General features: G+C 45.7%; 3 protein-coding genes across 5 annotated transcripts in view; 2 read left to right on the plus strand and 1 right to left on the minus strand.

The window, feature by feature from the left end:
• Positions 1 to 14: 14 nt before the first annotated feature.
• On the minus strand, positions 15 to 5,234 carry LOC128309554 (apoptosis-inducing factor 3). Of its 3 annotated transcripts, none has more exons than XM_053045976.1 (2): positions 4,876 to 5,234; positions 15 to 1,693 (listed from the first exon to the last, which is right to left on the minus strand). In XM_053045976.1, the coding sequence occupies exons 1-2, from the start codon at positions 5,081 to 5,083 to the stop codon at positions 57 to 59; spliced, it is 1,845 nt and encodes a 614-aa protein (XP_052901936.1). In that variant the 5' UTR covers positions 5,084 to 5,234; the 3' UTR covers positions 15 to 56. The 3 variants fall into 3 exon arrangements, with proteins under 3 accessions (XP_052901936.1, XP_052901937.1, XP_052901938.1); XM_053045977.1 differs by lacking the exon at positions 4,876 to 5,234 and adding an exon at positions 2,718 to 3,039; XM_053045978.1 differs by lacking the exon at positions 4,876 to 5,234 and adding an exon at positions 1,870 to 1,962.
• Positions 5,235 to 5,454: 220 nt separating this feature from the next.
• Positions 5,455 to 7,589, plus strand: LOC128309555 (anaphase-promoting complex subunit 7). Its single transcript, XM_053045979.1, has 4 exons — positions 5,455 to 5,594; positions 5,656 to 6,822; positions 6,884 to 7,158; positions 7,247 to 7,589. Exons 1-4 carry the CDS (start codon positions 5,526 to 5,528, stop codon positions 7,491 to 7,493), a joined length of 1,758 nt encoding a protein of 585 aa, XP_052901939.1. The 5' UTR covers positions 5,455 to 5,525; the 3' UTR covers positions 7,494 to 7,589.
• Positions 7,590 to 22,855: 15,266 nt separating this feature from the next.
• LOC128302094 (GAS2-like protein pickled eggs) overlaps positions 22,856 to 24,038 on the plus strand; it is a 33,568-nt gene continuing 32,385 nt past the window's right edge. The window contains exon 1 of the mRNA XM_053038824.1: positions 22,856 to 23,097. The gene's annotated coding sequence lies outside the window, so the exon portion shown is untranslated. The remainder of the gene's footprint in view (positions 23,098 to 24,038) is intronic.

Genomic DNA, 24,038 nt, shown 5'->3' on the forward strand with positions numbered 1-24,038 from the left:
GTGAATAATGTTACGATGAAATAGATTAGTGTGTGTTTCTGTGAATGTTCCTAGCATTAGGCCGGAATCCAACCGAACGGATTGGGTGTAAGATCGTCCTTATGCAACACTTTACCCTGCGATGAATACTCCGCAAACTGGGCCACCACCGGGTCCCGTTGGCACGATGACATACCTATCACGCGACCTCCTTTGCCGATGTAGAACGCAACAAATTTCAATCCGGCCAGGTCGCCCTCTACGACTACCTCGTCCGGAGTGCCGTAACCACAGTAGCGGAACGACTTTCCAAACAGTACTGTCCAGAAAAAGGGAACCGCTTTGAGTGGTGTCGCCACACCTGCCATATTGAGTGCTGCTACGCACCCATGATACTGCGCCAGCGGATAGTGACCAATTGTCGCCTGCTGGCCATCATTCGAGTGAACCGGTGCATTAGCAATGTCTCCACCTACATACACACCCTCGATGTTCGTTTCCAAATACTGATCGGTGTTGATCGATCCGTTGCGATTCAACGTAATGCCGGAGTTTGCCAGAAACTCCGTATACAACGTCGATCCAATTCCAAAAATGCACACATCCGCATCGAGCATTGTTCCGTCGGTCAGCTCGACTTGTTTCAATGTGCCTGCCTCCCCGATGCAACGCCGGATACCGGAATTCATCACAAACTCTACACCCTTCTCCTGGAACAGCTCCATGACTCGTTTCCCGACCGCATCACCGAACGATTCCTTCAGCGGTACGGCTCCTCGTCCAATAACCGTCACCTTGGCCACCTTATTGACACAGTAGGCCGCTGCTTCAAGCCCAATAAAGCTTGTCCCCAGTATGACGATCTGTTTTTCCGGGCCAAGCTGTTCGTTCACCTGCTTCGAATCGGCTGCCGTACGCAGTACGCAAACGTTGTCCAAATCCGCTCCATCGATCGGAGGTCGGCGTGGTTTCGAACCCGTCGCTATGTAAGCCTTATCGTACCGAATCTTATACCCATTGTCGAGCGTAATTTCCCTTGTCGCTCCGTCCAGCCTAGTAACCGCAATACCCAGCATCACTTCGATGTCGTTAGCATCGTAGAATTGTTGCGTGCGGAGGAGACACTTTTCCAGATCCATGTCCATCGTTTTGCTTACCTTGATCCGATCGTACGGTAGGGATGGTTCTTTGTTAATCATTACAATCCTTCCGGTGAATCCTTGCTGACGGAGCGTTTCCGCACATGTTGCACCGGATGGACCACCACCTATGACGACGTACGTACGTTCGTCCTGTTCAGCACGTTTGGTCATTACACGGGCCCGCTTGTTTGTGGCCAGTTCGGTGCGTTTGGCACGCACTTTCACATCGCCCGCCTCGCCGACAGTTACCCGATAGCAGGGTAACGAATCCATACCCGGGAAATCTTCAATATCGCCAGTCTCAACGTTGAAGCAGGCACCGTGCCATGGACAACGGACGCGTCCTTCACCCAGTGCTCCGGTAACGAGCATTGCGCCATAGTGCGAACATTTGCTACCGATGGCGGTCAGCTTCCCGTTCTGGCGAACCAGCAACACTTTACCCTCGCCCAGCTCGACCTGCTTCATCTGATTGTCGCCAATATCCGACTCCTGGCACACGACGGCTTCGATGAAATCATCATCCTGTCCAACACCTCCGCCATTGGTAACAGCCGAAGTTACTTTGGATGCTACGGAATGAGATTAGAGATACAGACGCATTAAAACACGAAAAAACACATAAAATAGTATGCGAGTAGAACGGTGTTAACATTTAATTTACAAAAGCTTAAAAACGCAATAATCACTTGTGGTACGTGAATCATCGTGAAAACCTGTATGGTATTTGCGCACGAACATCACCTACCGAGATACGACATCATTTTGTGACGCACACTGGAGAAGAGAAACTAGAACCAGAAAACCCACGTTCGCATCGATCGAAGGAGCCGGAATTTCTGATGGATGGGTTTTTTTTGTCCGTGCTTCATCCATTCGTTGCTGTGCCGATCAGCACAGCACTAATGCGTTACCAAGGTAACCGCGCTGTCACCATTGGGCACGCACACACAGTCAAACCCGCGAAATCGCACTGGCGCACCCACAAAACCCCCCAAAAAAGTTTCGCGCGGTTTTACACCCAAATAAAAAGCTGTTGCGGTGGTTAGGGTATGCTCCTTTTCTCACATCCCTTTCTGTGGTCGGGTTTTGTAGGGAAGGGTTGAATTTGGTTCACGACCTTCGCTGTCTTCTTGGTGAAGTTGTAACACTCATTCACTGTTTGTGGGTTTCGGAAGGTACCGAAGGTGCGGGGAAAATATCCGAAGCTCGAACCATCTCGATCGAATTCTTGCCACGAGTTAGATCAAGCGACTCACGAAAGTGAAAAACTAAAATCAAGGACACTGATTTTTTTCTGTTTGACAAAAACCAATGCTGTAGCTGCTTCTGTATTGTTTTGTCAAAACGCTAATCGCTCTGTCAACTCCCACCTCCAAAACCACAAGGCAGAAAAACATAACTTTCACTTCTTCCGCACTGGCGTAACCACTAGCTAGTTGAACACATTTCCTTCATTTCAATCCATATCTTGAAGGGCTTATCTTTGGACGAGGGGATAGTAACTAAACTGGCTGATCGCTGAGATCACACTAGGTTTGAACTTGATCCGCGTTGCTATGGCAGTCGGTGACCTCCAACCACACCGTTGCTTACCTTTGGCAAGGGATTCGTTCGAATTGCGAACGGCCTTTGACGAACTGCAGCCCATCGCGCACTGAGATGCCTGGTGACAGGTGTTCGGAGCGTCTAGTGACCCTGGGACAAAAGGAACGCGATCAACGCTGATACACAGGTCTCAAATCGCACAGCACAAGGAAAGATACACGATGGCGCAACCGAACCGCGCACGACTATTGTGAAGGTCTCGGCGAAGTATTAGCGTTTCGAGCCTACAGCCTAAGCATGCAGCGGGTTTATCCTGTCCATTGGGAATGTACTCGAGTGGGGTCCAAAGCGAAACCGAATGTTCCGCGTCCCGTGGTCAATCGCTAACTGAACCTCCTGCAGCATTCCGCGACCCGATCCGTTTTGGCGACCGGCTTTTTAAGGTGGTGGTGTGAGCAGACTCGTACCGTGCACTCGCGTCCACACCGCAGACAAAACGTGCCTATAAACAACGGTTAATCATCATCGCTTCGTAGAGTTGGTCGTCTCGTGTTCGCCACCATGCGTTTAATCGGCATTCGACATCGCGATCGTGCGATGCTTCGTGCCGCGATTGGAGTTGGAGGAGCATGCCTTTTCGATGTTTATTACATACCAAACGTACAACCGCCATCTGAGATGGGCGGTGGGGGTGATGTTGGTGCATGTATGCTAACGATATAAAATGGCAAACTAAAATTGTACGGTCAAATGTAGAACAACCTCCACGAGTGCAGAAACATGCAGTCTGGCAATAACCATTACAATGTCAGGTGTATTAGATGTTGAACTAGTTTTTTTTTTATTTTTTTTTTAATTTGCGTTCTTGGGCCGATTCAGCCCGGCAACCTTCCAAAAGCCTGCTATACCGTCTAACTTCTAGCTAAACACGGGTAATCATAATTACTATTTATCGAACGTGGATGGATTTTTAATCCAAGTGCGTTGGTTTTGTATCCGCAAAGTTGCTTTCCAGTTTTGTTCCTAATTTTCTTTTCAATGAAATAGCAAAATAATGTGAAATCTACCACATAACACACTCGACTGATTACACACATATCAAGTGATAAAAAAATAGATCAAACCCGGAAAAGTTTCCCCTGTCAGCAAACAACTCTGCTTGATAGTGTGCAGTCGATGAATCACTCGAAAATTCCACCAATGATGGCACTGGTCATTGTTCAGGAAAACCTATCAACGTAGTGCAATATCTCGAAACCAACCTCCACCATGATAAGGATGATAATCATCCACTCCAGCCGTACGTGATGGTCATCATTCAGGTTGGAACTGATCAGATCGGCCAGTTCGACACAGTGATTTAGCTTCTCGTTCATGACGCGCGTCCGGCGCGTAATGCTAAAGTAGGCGCACGTCTGATTGTACAGCGTTTCGAGCTGCTCCCGGTCCCAGTAAAAGTCGGGCGTGTCAAGCAAATCCGAGCTGAGGTTGATGACGTGCCGCAACGCAAACAGCTCACCGGTACGGCGCAACATTTCTGGCCGGGTAATTTTAATCTTGTTGCCCTTCTTCAGATCCTCCGTAACGTACGCCATCGAGTCGATGTAGCGCTCGAGCGACGCCTCCCAGATGCCAAGCTTCACTGAGAGCGACATCGCGTTCGAGAACGTGTATTTCTCCAGGTCGGCCTCCTCTGATTTCGACACGTAGAAGCTGTTGTACTTTAGGCGAGCCACTCCGTCATGGTTGTACAGCATGGATTCGCTTTCCTCCAGCACAGTGCCTTCATCGTACGAATCCTGCTCGAACGGGCGCAAAAAGCGCAGAATGTTGCTGTTTTCCAAATCGGTACAGTTCCACAGCACCACCGTACCTTCGCGGAAGAAGTACAGATCGCGGCACTCGTCGCCCACCTTGTACTTAGCCGTCACGTGCAGCACGTCCGGTTCCGTGTCGATGTCATCGCTCGACAGGAACTGCTTCGGTTCGTAAAGGTTCTGTTCCCGCAGGGCCCGCAGCAGCCGATCGAGGTCGTACTCTTCGGCCGTAGCAAACGCGGTGACGGTCTTGTAGCCTCGAGCTATCTTTTCGTTCTCGTCCTCGCGTCTCCGGCGGGGACGCTTTTTCAGTTGCATACTTTCGTTCAGATTTATGATGGAGGATGATGAAATTTTGTTACATTGTTGCACCTGTGACGATGGCCTACCTCGACTGACGAAGTATGGATTGTTGCCCAGCTGCGATGCGATGTTTAGGGGCCCGGCACTACCCGTCACGGTTCTGGCTTTGGTAGGTTTCGCCACCGGTATGTTTCCCGTGTTGGTGGTGGAAGCATTTCTGCAAGCACTGAGCACTAGTGTTGATGACACTCGCCGGCAATTGTTGAACAAACTAATGCTTATGAAACTCGTCATATTTATTGTGGATTGAAGTTGACCGGCATGTCGCTAAACTTCTCCCGTACAGCAGGTTTGTTTTCTTTTGAATTGATTTTGCGCTTCGCTGTCCAGCTGTCAAGCGAATCGTCAGTTATGCAATTTCAGTACAATGCTTTTCGGATGACTTTTGCGTGGGAATGGGATTTAAATAACTTTTCCAAATGCATATTGCACTTAGTTCAGGCTATACCATTTTATCCACCATTTTTCAAAAGCATCTTATTTGTAGAATAAAATTGTTCAACCGTGTGCTCTTGCACGTGTAATCAGTACTGAAACTCAGATGTTAACTGTCACCGTGACAGCTCCGGGGTTTGAAGAAAGCGTAAACAAATCCGATTCTATAAAAAAGGCTTGTTCGTAACAAACAGTGATTTAATAATTTGTAAGTTTTTTCCCTTGAAATATCGTCTTCAATATGAAAACTCTGTTCGAGCAGCTAAAAACACTTTTCGACTTCGAGCTTTACTCAAATGCGGCGACATTGGTATGAACGCAGCTGGATTGTTTGTGAGGGTGTGTAGAATAATATGCTCGCACTTTTTCAGGCCAATCTACTTTTGTCGATATATGACACAAATCGTGCCACGCTAAGCCCACAGGAACATTTCGGCACGCTTGTGTACTATGCAGAATCACTCTTCCATGAGCGGCGATTTCGTGAAGCGGAAACTATTTACCGTCAGGCGCTACAGCTGAAGCGACTGCTGTCGAAAAACAAATCACCGAACTGCAAAACTACGGCCGGTCCCGTTCCGGGCGGGGTAGACTTGCAGTCGGAGGTAGAGTTAAAGTACAAGACGGCACGCTGTCTGATCGAGATGAAATGCTACCGGGATGCAATCGTGCTGCTGCAATCGCTCGCACTGAAGCAGCGTACCCCGAAAGTTAATATGCTGCTCAGTAAGCTTTGCCACAATCATGGCCACGAGCGCAGTGCCATCGGGACGTACAAGGAAGTCCTGAAGGAGTGTCCTTTGGCGCTTGAAGCGATCGAAGGTCTGCTGACGCTTGGTGTCAAAGGGATCGAAGTGAATTCACTGATCGTGGATGCTACCATGGCGCCACAGTGTAACGAATGGATGAGCAGCTGGATCAAGGCCCATGCCAACATTCAGGCACGCAAGTACACCGACGCCATCCAGACGCTGCGTAGCATTGAGGCAAACACATGCCTCCGGAACTATCACCAGCTGTTGGTACTGATCGGTGAATGTTACTACCATAATGGCGATTACGAGCAGGCATATTATGCGCTCAAGCGAACCCATGCCATGCAGCCCCACTCGAAAAGTGGACTGCAGATACTTGCTATCTTGATGGCGAAGAGCAAAAGAATAACCGAGCTAGAAAAACTCATCACGCCGTCTCCCTCGTTGCTAAACGAGTACCCGTCCGAGATGTGGTTCGTAATGGGACAGTATTTGTTTGCTACCGGAAAGTATGAAAAGGCGGTTTATTTCGTGCAAAAGGCTTGTTTCCAGAACTCACGCAACGTGGAAGCTTTGGTACTGAAGGCGGAAGTCCTGTTCCAGGTAAAAAAGTATCAGCAGGGTATTGCTCATCTGCGGTACGGGCAACAGCTTGCACCGTATCGCTACGAGATTCATAAGGCCCTGGTGGATAACTATCTGGAAATGGGCCGCATCCGTGAAGCACAACTGCAAGCATTGAAGGCTGTTAAGGTGTTGGGTGAATCGCCGCGAACATTAGTGGTTAGTGAACAGTAATTTTACAGCATGTGGTATTGTTTTTTTAACACTATTTTCCTTGTAGATGTTGGCTCGCTCATACACAACGGATAAAGCTACACATTCAAAAGCAAAGGCACTCTGTCTGAAAGCACTTGATATGAACGAAAACTATCAGTCCGCGGTATACTTGTTGTCGGAACTATATTTACGAGAGAATGATCTCAGCGCTAGAATGAAGCTACTGAAGAAGCATGCAATGTCGTCGAAAAACAGCAAAGTTCATATCATGCTTGGAGAAATGCTTAACAAAGATAAAGATCATTCCGGTGCACTTGAACACTATACCATAGCTCTAAAGTAAGTGTTCCTATTGTTAATCGTTAATTTTAACATTTCTCATAAGAATTGAAAAAAAAACACATCTTTCTTCTTCCGGAAACCATAGTATGGAACCGTCGAACCGTGCCGCTATAACGGGACTGTTACTGTTGGGAAAACACACGGGTAGTACGAGCAGTGCTGCATCGAATGCGGGTGCGTCCAGTTCCTATCTTGAGTCGATGGTCGAGGACGGTAGCGATATGCCGGACAATCCATTAGAAATGATCGAAATACGTACGACTGGAGCGAACGAAATGGAATCGGAAAGTGATGCAATGTGGTCGGATTTGGAAATCGAAATCAATCAGTAGATAGTGGTAAGCATTGGCTGTATGAATGGATGCTGGTAATACTTGTTTAATCTAGACTCATTTTATAGCAGTAATAAATTCTAATCGATCTTCACTACAAGCAAGGATTTGAAAAGAATTGTTAAATTTATTTTTCACTTTTTAGCTTGCAAAACGTGTGCTGATTAGAATATCATACGATAGTACACAGAATGAGCACACGTTTCACGTTGAATATCGTCTGAAATATCCTAATTTTGAGAAAAATCCGTATTATCGATGTCGAAATCCACCAGAACTACAGAGTTTCCTCAGGTGAAGTATACTACTAGGTGGAACATCTACATAGCAGAGTACCAACCGTAAGTAAACATATTTCATATTTGTATTATGTTTCTGTACTATTACTATTAAATTGTTTTATCTACATTTACGTTACCCATGTACACCAAAGTCGATCTTTTTGGTTACGGTTTGCAAAATTTGATCGAAAATTTGAATTGACCCGTTTTTTTTTTAAAGTAAGTACGGATATTAGTTCCTTGCACTTCGAAGCATCGTAGCCAATTTCGGAATTACTTCGGTTTCGCTATTCGTCTCTCAGTGGTAGAGTATGGGAGGATTCGTTAACCCATTCCGGATATCCACAATTTCTGCCAGCCATCCTACCAGTGTTCACCTTTGTGGACATAAGCCTAGCTCCACCATGGAACATGGCAAGGCGTATGTTTGAAGTTTATGTGTTTATGTGAAGTTTATGTTAATTGAGAATTTCAGAGCTAATTACAACGTAGTAAACGATAGAACCTATCGATAAGAGATACGCAATCTTAAGAAATCACTAGTTTATCTACACCGTAACTTAGAACGGTGTGTCGCTCGGCCGAGTTTGTGTCACTCGAATTAAATAAACAATCAGTAGTCTATAGAAGAAAACGACAAATTTGTTATTAAACATTAATTCTCATACAAAAGATCAACGCTTACCTTTGAATTGGGCAGATTTTGGGTTTTTAACGGGTACTGTCTTGTGAAAGACCAACATTCCTATTAGCTAAACCACCGGCTGCTCCGTACTATGTTGCCAAATCCCATTCTGTGCATCTTTATCTACAATAAGATTAATCGCCACAAAGCTTGGACTTGTTTTCTGGATTAACTTGTCACCCGATTCGTTTACCGCAATAAAAAAGGGCCATAGAAATCTCCTTATGAGGTGGAAAATAATCTTCAAACGTTAAGCGCAATACGCCGAACAACAATGACCGTACATGGTGAGAGGGTGTAGTGATCGTGCCGATCAACTTTTTTGGGAAATAAAGACCTACGCCTTCCCAAACATGAGCATACGATTGATTCTACCGCGAACGCCATTCAAAGAATGCGTCAAATTTTCACATCATAAATCATGAACTCCTCATAGCCCGCATTATCCTTGGGCACGCCACATCATTAGGCGGCCAGAGTTACCCCGGACAGGGAACAGAAACGATCTGTTCTCGATCTACCATTGTGTAACCCTCTACCTACCTTCTCGAGAGCTGTTGTTGTGACGACGTGTCATTTCCTTGTACGGGTCGTGGGGTTAAATAGTGGCGCATGTGTAATGTAAAGTTTAATCGTGCGGCACAACCAAACCGTAATAGGCACCTCAAAGTGGGGTGTTCCATGTTCCATGGGGTAAGCGGATTATGCGCTTAATTAAACGCTCCGTAGAGCGGACCGATATCCGCATGCAAAATGGATCTACGAGCCCTTTAAATCGGAAGGAACACGCCGTTGTGTCCGTTCGGAGGACGTGAGAGGATAATTTATCGAGAGTCTGTCCGAGCAGCGTAATTACCGTACCATCTGTGGTGTAGTATTGTTTGTTAGTATGCTGTGGGTCGTTGATAATCTAGATTGAGCAGAATAAATATTACACATTTAAGGTCCAATGTCGATTGTCACTTTAAATTGTCTATCTAACAATCACAAAATGGCCAACGCTTTTAAGGCGTAGCATCTGCATTATCGATTATTGTGACGCCATCTTTGCTGGGTTCATTGGGCGCCGGGCCGAAAAGTCGTTGCCCGAATGTCCCTCAACCCGCTGGCCGGAAGTAATTCCGTGCGATCCGTGGCGGAAGGAAAGCATAATTTTATCCTTTCCCCTGTTCGTCCTCCGGGTGTTGCTGTTTCATGGCATTCCGTTACCGCGGCACAACACGGCGGTGAGCATTGAGCCCAAAAAAGTACAATAACACAACCAGAAGCAGAAATAGCAACAGCACGAAAGAAAAAGAACATACACAAAGCAACACACAACATACATACACTTACAGCATGCATGTGGTTCGTCAGAAACCGCGAACGGGTGCTGGTCCGATCATGCCACAACAAATGCGGACGTCCTTTGCAGAAATTTGATACGCGTTCCTCGTACGGTTACGCGCGGCCCATATATGGAAGGTGGCCGAGGAACAACAAAACCACCCGATAACTGTCGGCCCGTGCCTTGTGCGTTCTATGTCCATCCATTTTGCTCTAGACACCCCACTCGCAGCGTCGTGTGGCTGTCGGGCTTCCGAACTTTAGCGTGACAAACGGTATCGCGATACAGCCGCCCGTCGAGTGGGCTAAGCGAGTGAGTGAATTGCAAACCCCATTGCGGCCATTGTTGGAGGGATGAATGGCGGGGGATGGGGGGTTGAGCGGACCTTGCCAAACAGCTGTCCGGCACAAAACAAACCTCAGCATCGGTGTTCCGCGCGCATAGATGAACGAGCAAAGTGGTTGAGGGATGTGTTTGGTTAGTGTGTGGAAGAGTGGAAGGAGCTGAAAAGGAAAAGACTTAAATGCCATACAGACTACAATTAGCCAAAAAAAAAAAACTCATTAAGGAAGATTTGTGTTTTTTAGCTTTTAGATTTTTTGCTTTTAGCTGCGAGTCGTGCAAATCCTTCCGTTATCTCTTGCTTGACTACATATACCAGTGGTGGGCAAATTAAACTGACATACATTGACGACCGAAGTTCACTTAAAAGTACTGATCAACTCTATTATACCTCGAATTAGTTTTTAAGTTTCAAGTAAGGGAATTGGTACCAGCTCTTAAGCAATGTGTTGAATGATTTTAAGAAAACTGTATACTTTGTTGAAAAATGTGTTCCTTGCCAATTTATAAAGTATATTTTATAAAACGCATTGAGAACCGAGTATTCAAAATATGCTTGGTGCTAGAATCTTATGGTTAGTAAGCCTTAAGGGAAGCTGCCTTCCCTTTGAAGTTGGCCAGAACTTTAGCAAAGGTCGCCCAAAACATGCTATTGGCGATAACTCAAAACATGGTTTAGCTTGGCTTGGTGATCTTCAAGATCAAGGTTTTCCGCTTGAGGTGTTCCATAACAATTTTGTTCTTCGCATCATTAGGAGGGTCGACCATTTTTAGAAAACTCGTTATTCTGTTTCTGCTGCAAAGGATTTCTTTGCCAGAACCTTCAGTCGCTCATTCTGAGAAATTTTCTGCTACTTAGAATCGACTGGTCTCGATGCAATGCACAATGTTTGACCATTTGCTACAAACTTTCAAGAAAAGCTCATAAATTATTTTGCCCTCGATTTTCATTTTTAATTTCTGCTGTACTTCGCGTCAGGGTCGCGTCAGTTGTTTGGTGTTAAAGAGTTAAAAAGCTACAAGCTGTTCGCCAGCCCTACTTTTCCGACCACTGACCGGTACTATTGGAGGCTGTAAAGAATTATTGCATCCAGCAGAGTGCGGAGCATCTTCCCTTGTGGACTGATGTGCTATAAATTAAATGCGTTATTCGTGTCGCGATAGTACGAAATGGATTGTTTGTTTGTTAGTTTTTATTTTTAAAAAAATCTCTGGCCTTCACATGTTCACTACTTATTGAACATTTATTCTTGGCGAGCTTGATTCTTGCCTTGGGTTTCATTCTTTATCACTTTATTAACGCACAAACCCTCATTTCCTACCTTTGGATACGAGCAGTTAATCATACGCTTATGACACTTTATGATGCAATAAGGCTGAAGGTTCATCAGGCCAACGGCTCCAATATGGACGGAAGCTATCTTTGAGTTGGTTTGTTAAATTCCTTTTTGAGATGAATATACTCACACATGCACACACACACACTTCTTCCTCGCCACCATATTCAACGCACCAAGAGTGTGTTAAGGTGGTGTGTACTGATCCATTCCATAATTACTTCCGTCACTGATGGCTTCTCTCCTTTTGCCCGTTCTGACACCTTCGGCGAGAAGTGGCCCAAAGATTTATCAGACATTCGACATTAATTTTCTTCGAATCAAGCTATAAGCGTCAGCGTGCCATTTGTCATGTGTCCGCAAGCGTGTGAAAGATCACATTATCCTCCGCGACTGGCATGCTGTGCTGTGAACTCTGCGTAAGACTCATCCTTAAAAATTGTCTCTGAAATTCCAACTTCCGACACGGATACTTCTCTTCGCCGTGTCAACCCCGCTATGTTTGGTTATTCTTTTTTTTTTCGATCTTCTGGAGGTCACCCATCGGGTCACCCGAGTCTCCGGTTGTGGGTACACGGATATTGAAGCTGATCATGCTCGCACTCATGCCGATCATGCTTTTGCCGGTTTGATGTGTCGAACTTGGGGAGGGATGGAGCGAAGGGAGGGCACTATTAATCTCGGTTTCAACCTTCGGAATGCCATATCGATCGGTCGATGTTCGGTCAATTGACCCCTCGCTGTGTCATGTTTATGTGTGAGGTTAAACCGGTACGAAAATGTATTTGTGTGTGTGTGTCTCTAGGAGGGTTGTGTACAAAAATGAAGGGAAAGAAGGAAGCTGCAACTACAGGGACAGTTACATCCAACATACAACAGTCCGATGATCAGTTTTTTCATCTCACCATTTTTTTTTTTTTGGGAGGGAAGATCGAACTGAGAAAGCAAGGAAGTAATTTCGTGTTCTGTCAAAAAAAAAGAGAGAAAAAGAAGTATGTAACGATTACTTGTTCACTATTGTTCGCTTTTGCATTATCGTTTCGTTTTTTGCTTTTGTATTTTGGAAAAAAAACCGAACAACAATTTATGCTGAGCTTCCTTTGTCCATTGCTCACGAACACGAACAGCGCCCATTCGGCACCTCGGCGGAGAAGGTTGTCACCGTGCGGTTTAATTTATTTACTTGCGCTTGTACGACAGTTTGAAGTACAAATTATGCATTACTTTGTTGCGTTTGGACAGATTGCCGATGCTGATGCCGAGAGCAGAGACCGCAGCGTGAAGGAAAGGAATGGAGGGAAACCGGGGGGAAGGGTGACCCGAGTGCATCTTTTTACAAGACACTAAATTACTCGTCCGAATAACAGTTGGCTTACTAATGAAATTAATGATTCTTTATTATTCTTCTTTTTTTAAGTTTTGCGCTTTCGAACAGACACGGCCATTTTAGGACATCAGAGAAATCTGTGAACTGCGAAGAAAAAAGTTCAAAGTTTCCTGTGCTTTTATTCACTCTGTCTCTCTGCGGATTATGGGCAACGCTGGATACGGCTTTCATATACATTCTAAACCTTTCTAAATGCACCAGTTGCAAGTCCTTACGCACTTATAATTAAAAGGCAAAGTTCCGACTTGAGCTCGATTGCCTACCTCCATTAATTACCAAGCTGTGATGAAAACGTGGCCGCACTCGTGCCGCTGCTCCTTCTATATCGCATCGGTCAGACCTTCGGGCAGGTCAGTTCACGGCTGCGGAGTTCCCGTTTTCGGCGTAATGCACGTACGCTTAACCCCGGTAGACGCCGAGTGTGTGTGGCTCCAGGATCGGCCACCATGAGTCACCACGGTCACGTCCGATCCGCGTGCCAAGCCCAGATTCAATTGTCAACCGAACGTCATCCGTGCGCGCGCGCGCGCGTGTCATTAGCATACCGATGACCCGCGTAAGGAAACGATCGAGCACACCACGGCGGCGCCTGTTCCAGCTGCAGGCGTACGAAGCGACAGAGACAGAGCGACCAAACGGATCGCGATACAGCCACCATCGTCGCAGCCCAAATGGCAATGGATGCTGCCCGGTGGCCATTGACTTTTGACGTTTCGTTTGGTTTTGTTTTTGGGCGCTGGCTCCTCTGCTCCTTGTGCCATCTGCGCACGGATTCTGGCTCCACGGTGGCGACGACAGCAACAATCCGCGGGCGAAGAACTTTCCCCTTCTTCCCCCCCCCCCCCACGATCCAGATCCGATCCGGCCGCATTAATTCGGAAGCACGAACGGAAACCCGACGATCGTAGCCACGGGCTCAATGTCAATGACGAAAGGCTCGGTGTTGTTTGTTGTGCGATTTTTTTTTTGTTCTTTTCTTCCGTTTATACATTTTCCTGCCATCTCCACTCTCCAGGTCCTGACCGTATAAGGGCATTTCAAGATTTCACGATTATTTATATCCACCGGCGGCGCCATTACCAACCCTGCCAGCCCTCTGCTGGTGTACGTGTTGTTGGGGTGGCGGAACCGCCGTACCGCGTTCGTGAAGCTATTTCGTCGATCACGATCCCCCCTTCTCTCCGTTGTCACCCTCGGCCACGATCCGTTCAATCAGACCGGGGCTTGATCTTCAAGGTGGTGTGCAATTATGGTGTGCAAGGAGGCTGCCGAGCAGTGAGCCTGCTGTGAACGAACGGTGAACCAAATGCGCTGCGGAGAAGGAGGTGAGGAGATCGCTACTGGACGGGAAGGAAGCGAGATGGACGAACGTGGACTATATGGTGACTATCGAGGTTTAACGCCGTCTCCAAGGTGGCAGAAGCTTTGGGCACACACGAGGTTTAGACTCACGTGCGAGGAAATTGAACAAGATTCGGCCGAACAGTCGAAGCAATAGGAGAAGCAAGAGAGTTCGTGTGATGTCGTTGTCACTGTAGGGGGAAGGCGCCAGTACTAGCTTTGTGAAGTATTGGAAAATGTCAACTCTTTTTCTACCTCTCGCATGCTGGAAAACTCATCATTAGTTACTTCTGGTTCACACTTAGGGCAACAATGAATGTAGCTCAATATCCTCAATCTGTTTGCTAAGTTGAGAATTAGTGTTCAATATTCGCAACTGCATTACTGTTGGGTTAGACATTGTATTGCCTAACTAGTTTGACCTTCAAGGAATTTATTCCATTTGGTAGGAACTGGAACTGAGCCTTCAAGGAATTTATTCCATTTGGTAGGAACTGTGCGCTATTTCTGGTCTATTCTTGAAGAGGATAGTGCGAGACAATTCGCAGGTCGCCATCGGACATAAATCCGGACGCCATCAAAGCGCCGCTCTATGCAGCGCCAAAGCGCGTCGTCATCGTTGTCACCATTGTCGACCACCGTCATGTCATGCCCAGCCAGTTACCGTACATCGGGGCACCTCTAACACAGCGCCAATACGAAGCCATCGATATCTTCCGTACCGCCACGGTGTGCACATGAATGATTTATCTGTTGCTCGGCGTCTAGGAGGTCTCCAACGGGTCGGTCGCAACTAACGACCATAAAACCCCGTCGTCACCCGAACCAACGAATTCTCGCACGGTCAGCCAGTAATGGGCTCGGGGCAAATGTTTTCTCGTCGCATGAGTCGACGAGTCTACCACAAGGCTAGATCAGCCCGTGTGTGTGTGTGTATGGGAGTGCGCGCTTTGAAAATGATCTTCAACTCCTTAAAGGGCTAAAAACCGTGGCCGTTAGAAGGAGGGTCAAGACCCGGTACCAACGCGGCAGGCTGGGAAAGCCACGCGGAAAGCCTGCCGCAACATAATATAAACATTAGCATTCGGAGTTGTTGTTTTCGATACAAACCGTACCGGCCATACGTGGTTGCCATAACGATGGCGCGAAGGTGCTTACACTCTGTCGCTCTAACGCACGCCAACACGCTGTTTCGCTCGTTCGCGATCAGCTGCATCGCCATGGTAACAGCTGTCAAACTCGGTACGTACGGGTTTTTTTTTTTGGGGTCGTGCCGAATGGTATGATCACGGTTTTGCGTGCGCTTTGCACTTCCCCTCTCCACGGCCGCGCAGGTCTTCCACCGCACACGACGGTTTGATGACGGAAGAGCAGTGGTGCTGTACACTCCACGCCACCGTTGCTGGACAAACCTGAACGCGGGTGTGTAAACATGCGTAGACATGCCTCGGGGACAATCGATCGCATCAAAGACGAATCGAATGCGATCGGCATTGTGGTTGGACCGTGGTGAAGTCCAGTGGAGAAATCGACCAGGGTTTGCATTACACACGGAATATTAGTCGATATTGGTACACTATTATATTCGCCATCTTTTTCTCGCTTGGTTTGGCTCCTACCGCCATGGGGTTGTTTGTTCGAACTAGTGCTCTTTAATGCTTCTCAAGATCGTGTACCAACATAATCTATTTGAAACTCCCTACGATCTTCTCCAAACTGTCCGATAGCATCTGGTTCAATCTCCTATAATGATCTCTTATCTTGAAAACAGTGCTGTGAATACTTTGTAATATTGAAATCACAATAAGGCTCTTAGTTAGTAAATAGTTTTATTGACCATCCGGCCTTTGGCTGTCGTATTGGAAATACATTTTAAAAATATGAAAGACTCTATATTGAAATACTGTTAACTTCGCCGGATGATTACTTGCATCTAATCTTGAACTGAATAGTATAGTACGACCTACTTTAAAGTTTGAAAATGTCATGTATGTAGTGCACTAAAATTCGTTGTCCTGATGCAGGCCTTCGTCTTATTCTAAATACCATTCTACAAAGGAAAGATTCGCCAAATTATGTTTAATTTATAATTTTCAACACAAAGAGATCATCGAGAGAAGATCCAACACTAATTACCTATCATCCGTCATTCTAATATTTCATATGAATATTCGTTGGAAGATATGTTACCATTTAATAATAGTATCTCATTAAAAAGTATTAAAAGTAAAGATCATTCAGCTGTATAGTAATATAATATGGCGATTGTTTCTACGAAAGCATTAGTGATCTATTGTGTTTAACTACCTTTTTATTTATTTAATAAATTAATTAATGTCATAAATTGTATTTAATTTAATGAAGCTATTTATTACAATTTCTCCAGGGTCATATTTCTCTAAAGCAATCAATTCGAGATAGGTATTTAAGTATTTGAAGTAGTATGGATTATATAATTTTCTTATTATATCCTCACGTCTGCGCTTTGAGGGGCCTTCTTAAGTACCAGTTCAAAATAAAGGAAAAATTAATTCTTTTCATTTGAACATTACGATCACCCTCTGGCTGTACTAAGGTTTGTTATGTTTTTTGTTTTGTTTTAAACCCCACTGCCCGCACACCCCTCCTTCACGTACAGCATGCCTCGATCGTTTCGAACGATCACAACAAACAAACGTACTCACATCCTTTCTATTTCGTTCACCGTTCCCTATCCCTATCCAGTCCAGAGGAGTTCTCTTTGGTTTACATTTCTTTTCAACCATTCCGTCCGCGAAACAATCAATCGCTCACTCTTCCAGCTGGCGGCACCCGCGCGCTCTTGTAAGCTTACGATCGTCCGCCTCCCCAATGCCACCACCACGTGTTGCGTCCCATGCTTTGTTCATGATCATAATGTTTTTACATATTTTTACATGATAACTCTACGGGTGGACCGGGTACCGCTGGCCGGGCCATAACCAACCACCAGGCTATGCAACCGTCCCGGCATCGAGTCAGTCCGTTTTCCCACCCAGCAGCAGCCCCAGCATCCTATGTCATCGTTCCGCTCGCATTCGGGCCGGACGGAATCTTTGTTTGTTTTATTATCCACATTTTTACGGCTTGTTATTATTAGCGGCTATTTTGGGTGCTGTTGTACCCAGTTTGCCTTTCCATCTTTCGGTCTTTGGGGAAGGATGGATTGGGGTTTTATTGGTGGTTGCGCAGGAATGAGCAATGTAAGTGCGCGCGTACACGGAAGAGTTGGTGAAAAGTCATACCCAGTTCAGTTTGGTAGTTTGTTCGGACGCTGCATGGGGGGAGGGTGTTTTTTATTTCTGTGCAATCGTTTGTTCACATTTGCATTTTTGAGTGAGTGCCTTCAGCTTCAAGTGGTATAGAAATGACGCCAAATGGGAGGAAGAAAAGCGAACTACCCTCACGCTGTGAGAGTATTACAATAAAAGTCGCTTTGTTTCTGAATTGGGCTTTGGGGCCAGCTTGTAACATTGCCAGTTTTATTCACAGTGCTACGAATATTCTGTTGGTTCATCCAGTGCTCACTGGTCTAAAAGCCAGCTCATCTTTGAGAAATAGATCCAATAATTCAGGAAGTCATCGCCGAAACGTGTCGGGATGTGCTGCTGTGGCGATTTATCTCTCCCGTACGGCACTACGCACCACGATCAACATCGACATGCACCCTCGAATGCACTCCACACGCTTCGGTCTTCAGCTCGTACAAAGGTTATAAATAACACACCATTTTGCCGACGATTCACACCGCGTCTGTCATAAATTACACACCTCGTCGGCATCCGGACGGAAGTGACACTCTCGCAGCCTGGTACTGATAAGAGTTGATGGAACCTGTAGCCTTTTTCATTCGCGAACAGTGCGAAACTATCATTCGTCATCATTTCAAGGTGCACATTCACGTGTGCGAAAGCATGATTGAGATGTTCAGCTTGCCAAACATGATGTTAAATGCGGCAGGTTTACGAAGCGCTGGTAAAGGAGGTGCTGCAAAGCAAAATGACCGTGAATCACAGTGCATTGGTGTATGACATGCATCAGCACGAATGTGCAAAGCAGTACACAGCGTCAAGAATACGTGCTCACCGGGGAGAAGAATGCGTTCTTCTGCATGGCCATGGTCGTTGCACCGAGGAAAACGCAGTAGGCTTTTCCTCACTGTTTATGTGTTGATTTTATTAATTTCTTTTTGCATCATTCTGCGTTTTGCGCTTAGGAAACGTTCGCAGACGTTCACTTCCTGCGCGTTTCTATACCTGCTGGAAATAGACATGGTTCTTGATGTAATGGAGACTAAATAAATAGAATATATTTACTATTTTTTTTTTTGAGACGAAAAAGAAAACTGAACCACTGTGTTCATTTCCCTAGCAACACATCCGTGACTGTTTTTCAGACCGTTTTGCGAAACATTGGCGTTGCATATTGCGCAAAAAAGGTAAATAAAAGTAAGGACACAACAATGCAACGACCAGGCTTGCAGTGCATGTTCCGCACCTGAAGGCATCGTTAGGTGTGTTTAGCTTTTTCTAAGTGTGTTCTTTGCATATACTTAAATGTTAATGTGTAACGCATGGGATGGCCATAAACGAGGAAGGTTCTCGTTAAACAATCACGAAATTTAGATTTCCTTCTGATTTTTTGGCAAAATGTACACACAAAGCTTGCATATTATTTATTTATTTTATTTAAAACACCAATCGTTCCAAACTTTACAATTTTATCGATGCGTTTGTGCATTTCTTATCCTGGCTTTATTAAAGTGACCTTTGAATGTAACGTTGGCTATTTTAAAGCCTTATTTGTTCACTGCCAATTTATGTTTGCCTCCAGTGTGTTGCTTATTTAAAGCGTCATATTTTTTGTGTACATCTAATAAAAATAAAGTATCTTTACCCGCGGCGATACCTTCCCTGAAACTGTCGATAAGCTAGATGTCCATAACAATAAAGCAAGATAAAAGTGCATCCTCTCGTTCCGCAAGCCGTAAGGGACATTTATATTGCCGCGCGTAGTTTTGCTGTTTGCTCAATCCTGTTGCCGGCCTGAGTCATCGCACGCCACAGTTTCAATGTCATCGTCGGCCATGCACACGCATGCACGCATGGCAATGCAAGCCGATGCACAGCAATTGGTGTGTGGTGGCATGATGTGGTGTAGCGACGTTATGGCATCCTTCCCCGAAAACGGTATGCGGCACCAGGATTCCGTCGATGGTGAGCGAGAGAGAGAGAGAGAGAGCGCTAGACTGCATTTCGGACGTCCTGCTCTTGCGTGTGCGTTCTGGCACGCTCGGTAGCCGTGAAGCATATTCGTTCCACGATAACAGCACACATTCGTCCGTGGGTGCGTGCAGTGCAGCAGGACCTTACCGCATGGGAGAGTGAGCAGTAGCAGTGCGTGTGTTGAAAATGAATTCCAGCTGATGCGGTTCCGTGGTGGAAAAGAGAGAGCCGATGCCGAATCGTGAGAGAAGCTGCAGTTTTGCAGGGCTCGTCGACACTGTGTGAAGTGTTGGGAATATTTTGTACTTGTATTTCAATTTGATTATTATTGTTTTATTTTGGGTTTCCAATTAGTTGTTAATGGAACTTAAGCAAGAGTCATATATAACTCTATATTAATTGTGTCAAGATGAGTTTTCTATCAAATAACATAGCTTTTGCTTCTTCTTCTAACAACCAGCTTATTATTACAAAACTTATTTTTAAATACGTAGCCTGATCAAATGGATAGATCCTTGTTACGGGGGACAACAATCCGGAACTTCAGCACTTTCTGCAACTGGTGGATTACATTGTATTCAGTATATTTTGGCTTAAATATGAAACTGAAATTTGTAGAATGTATTTAACTTCACCTAAACGAAACGTTTAAACTATGCCTGAATGGGAGATATTTTTATTTTTGTATTTCATAATTTAATCCCCACACAGCAGACGTCGAACCCTGTAAACCAAAAATGCATTCTCTCCAGTACAGTGCGTACAGTGGGAGAGCATCGAGAGAACGCGAGAGCGCAAAGCTGACGGACGATCCGCGCGTACATAATGTACACTTTTCGATTCGTCCGCGTTTAATTCACTCGTTCACGCGCGACTATACGGACGCACGTTCTGTGCTCGAACCGCGCTTGTAACCCATCAACGGTAAGGAGGAAAAACTTCTACCCCGTAGTCGAACTGCTTATATCCCTTCACGTGCTGCTGGACCGTGCGTGCGTGTGACAGCTGCGATTGCGCGACTTCCCTTCTTTCTGCTTCCAGACTGGCAATGGCTCGTGTTCTCCATGTGAGTAGCATTCCCAGTCTGGCTGACTGTGTGTGCGTGTGCGACAGAACGAACCAGTGATAGAACCGTCGACGAGTTATGCAGTGCAGTGTTTTGTATGTTTTTGCGAGCGATGTGTCAGCCCAGCCTTTAGAGGTTTAGTGGATTGTTTTTCCATCATCATCGCGCACAGCAACCATTGTAGTTCCATGTTTGTGCCATTCAGAAGAAAAACAACACTATACCGTGCGTGTGTGGGCTCATCCGTGTGCCTCAGTGACAGTTGTGACAGTTTGCTCTCGGGTGGTGTGTTTGGAGGAAAAGTTTTTCCCGTGCCCGCAGTGCTTCGCATGATGGAGTAATATGCTTTTGTTCGGACTCGGAAAAGTCCTTACGGGCAGGTAATAGTGTGGCAACATGTTGGCTACAGGACAGTGTTTCAATCAAAGATGCCATACCACAGGCAGCAGACAGTGATATTCTAGAAGATTAGACCAAGCAACCATAGACATGTTTGGTTCACACATCAGTTGTTCCTCATTGCACGTGGCCCTCCTCCTTTAGCGCTGCTCCGATTGTCAAACATGTCGCTGTCGGAATTGGAATTGGAGTTCGATTGTTTGGTTGGGCAGTGGTCGATGGAACTAGCCCGGAGCCAGAAGGCCTTGGAAGCTGTTTGGTTTGCTTGGTTGATCGAAGACATTGTCTTTCTCCCCTCTGCCAGTAAACTCTGAACGTGCCGGCCAGTAAACCCCTTAGGCAACGACCCCCGGCACGAAGTTTTGTGGGAGCTCTGTCGTGTTTGCGGGTGTATCTGCCCGCAGTCTTGCCTTGGCAGATATACTAGAGGTCCTTCTTTATCATCTTGTGCAAATGTTTTTCTTTTCGTCTTTCGCTATTGTGCACTCCAGTACGAAGCAACTCCAGTAGCCTACTCTGATAGCTGCATCCTGTTTGATTAAAGGCAATTTAATGCTTCCTCGCTGGTGGAGGATGAAAAGCAATCGGTGTTCGGTAACGAATGGTGCAATGGAACGCCCGGACCACCCCGTCACAGTCGTAACGTTGGCGCTGGCATCAGGAAAGAACGCGCCTCCATTATGCATAAAATAGCAAAACATTTCTCACCTCGCTTCGGTTATTTGCTCACGTTTTTCGGTTTTTCCCACACACTTTTCTCACCCTTTTCTGTGTGTTTTTCCATCTGAATCGTTTCGGGTTTTGGCAGTGTTTTACTTACATTTGGCCCCTCACCCTGTAGCAGAACAGTATGGTCACGACGCGCTGGTGGAGAATTTCAGACTTCACTACCACACACGACGAACACGGTCGTGGAAAGTGAGAGTGTGCGCCACGATATGGTTGGGGAGACGCAGATGGAGACGACACACGATCGCGGGTGTCGCAAGATAGTGTCACTTTTTTTTTTGCTTCTTTCATTCCGTTTGTCTTACCATTTGTTTTTCCCATTCGTATCGCTTTGTCTGGTTGGTGACCTCGCTCGCGCACCCTTTTTGGGCCCCCTTAGAAGGGGCGGTTGAAGGAGAACACGGGACCACATTAGAGACGATCACTTATGCCACCCAGAGTCGAGAGTCACCCAACACCGCGAACCGTACGGTGAACACTACAGAGTGAGAAAACACTTGAGAAACACTTATCGGACGCGCGTTTTTTTGGTTGTACATCAGGAAGCGTAATTTTAGGGGTTGAACTGTGAAGTGCGCTTTAAGTGAAAATGTTTAAAATTGGTAAAAACCAACCCCCACGCTGCTGATACCGTGTTAGCAAATGTGTTATTTATGTCCTAGCAAAATGACAGCTGCTGTCTGTCGTCAAATTTTTTGTTAAAATTTTTACTTGCTGTTCCTCTTCTTTGCATCTTGTTCTTTTTTTAAAATTTATAGAATGATTTACTAGTTGTCCAAATTTTAATGGGAAATTCTCTATTTTTTCATACTTTAATTATTTACTTTTGGAATTTAAATCCCTTTTTGTGTGTGACATGCCTTTTTCAGTGATTTTTTTTCTTTCCATCCATTTTGCGACACATAAACGAATGAGAATATAAAACAATAGAATTCCTCCCAATGAAGAACAGAAACAAAGGCAACACGTTCATTTTGTTTTTCGTCTCTTGAAAACTTCCATTTATGTGCTGCTGCTGGCAACATTCAGTGACAGATTGAATCCCTCTCCCCAGTGGTGATGGCGAAAAAGTGGTGAAAATAAAACCAACAAACAAGTGCAAATTCCGCAACAACAAAAAAAGCCTACTTTGATACAGCTTCTGACATCAGAGCACGAGCCCGAAGCGTTCAAAGACTTGTGTGCAGCAGCCGTGTGTTGCCAGCATGATATCCTTTACGATCAAACCATCACTGAAAGGCGTTAGAACGACGACGACGACGACGACAGATACAGTGAAGTACGTGCGAACGGTGGTGCCAACGGAACCGGAAGTAGTCGCGGTGCTGTAGAGAGCGAGAAAGTAATAAAACAATCCACCACACGCTTGGAACACGTTGGGTGCAACGGCGCGAAAGAAGCCAACAGATACAGGAAGACGAATCGCGTTCCACCGCTGTAGAACGGCAAGAGAACGGAAATCATTCGGTATGTATTCCCACATAAACACACAAACACATAAGAGCGGTGTATGTGATAATCTGCATACTGTAAAACCCCTGTTCCTTTCGTTGGTTATTCTATTTCTGCTTTTAGTCACTCGCTTCATTTTTGTGTGTTTTATTCGTTTGTTGTCATTTCTTTTCATTCTCAAGATTAATCCACTCTTCCCGCTTAGTTTTCTTGCTTGGTTGTGAAATTAATTTGTTGCTTCTCAATCCGTTTCCGGTTCGCGGGCGGAAAGTAGAAGTAGCAAATGGGAATAGAATACTATCGGGCGGCTCAACCCAATCGTGCTGCTCTTTGTTCTTTTCAATTCCTGTCCAAAGGATCATTGCTGAGTGGTGTGTTGTGCTTTGTTTGATGTGGCTTATCATCGTTGACCCACCGTCGAACCGCGGGTGGGTTGTGGGAGAAAAAAAGAACCGAAGAAGAACAACACTTTGTTTGACTTGTTGCGCATAACGCACCCGCGGTGCGTGTTATGATACGCAACTTGCGCTACCCAGCGACAAATACATAGGCCACGTACCCGGCGGTGGTGGCACAACATTCGAACGATAATTTATTGCCCGTTCGGGAGTGTTGCGGTTGGGCTGTAGTTACGGAGCAGCTGATAAGGTCGGTTTTTCAATACACACTTACGGTACACCCTTTCGGATGTTAGATTTTCCTCAAAGCATCTCATGAAGCCTGTATCACGAATCAAGCGCTCGCGCAAGGGTGGACCAGTGCACCGCATGGCGATTGTGTTTGATAAGTTATCGAAGGGCAAATATTGGAAATCATAACATTCGGGCACAATGACATTGACGGTGAATTAGTAACAGGGGACATTTAATTTGTTGCGGAGTTTTGTTGTTGTTTTCCAACACTCTCAAACAGTTTAACGTGTACATGGCTATCGATCATTTTTAATATTTTCTACT

Source organism: Anopheles moucheti, chromosome 2 (assembly GCF_943734755.1).
Source record: "Anopheles moucheti chromosome 2, idAnoMoucSN_F20_07, whole genome shotgun sequence".
Taxonomy (NCBI): Eukaryota; Metazoa; Arthropoda; class Insecta; order Diptera; family Culicidae; genus Anopheles; species Anopheles moucheti.

Coding starts and splice junctions, on each gene's coding strand:
- LOC128309554 (XM_053045976.1), bottom strand. CDS start 5,083: ATGACGAGTTTCATAAGCATTAGTTTGTTCAACAATTGCCGGCGAGTG. Junction 1,694..4,875: donor TCCATACTTCGTCAGTCGAG/GTAGGCCATCGT, acceptor CTCATTCCGTAG/CATCCAAAGTAACTTCGGCT.
- LOC128309555 (XM_053045979.1), top strand. CDS start 5,526: ATGAAAACTCTGTTCGAGCAGCTAAAAACACTTTTCGACTTCGAGCTT. Junction 5,595..5,655: donor ACTCAAATGCGGCGACATTG/GTATGAACGCAG, acceptor GCACTTTTTCAG/GCCAATCTACTTTTGTCGAT. Junction 6,823..6,883: donor AATCGCCGCGAACATTAGTG/GTTAGTGAACAG, acceptor TTTTCCTTGTAG/ATGTTGGCTCGCTCATACAC.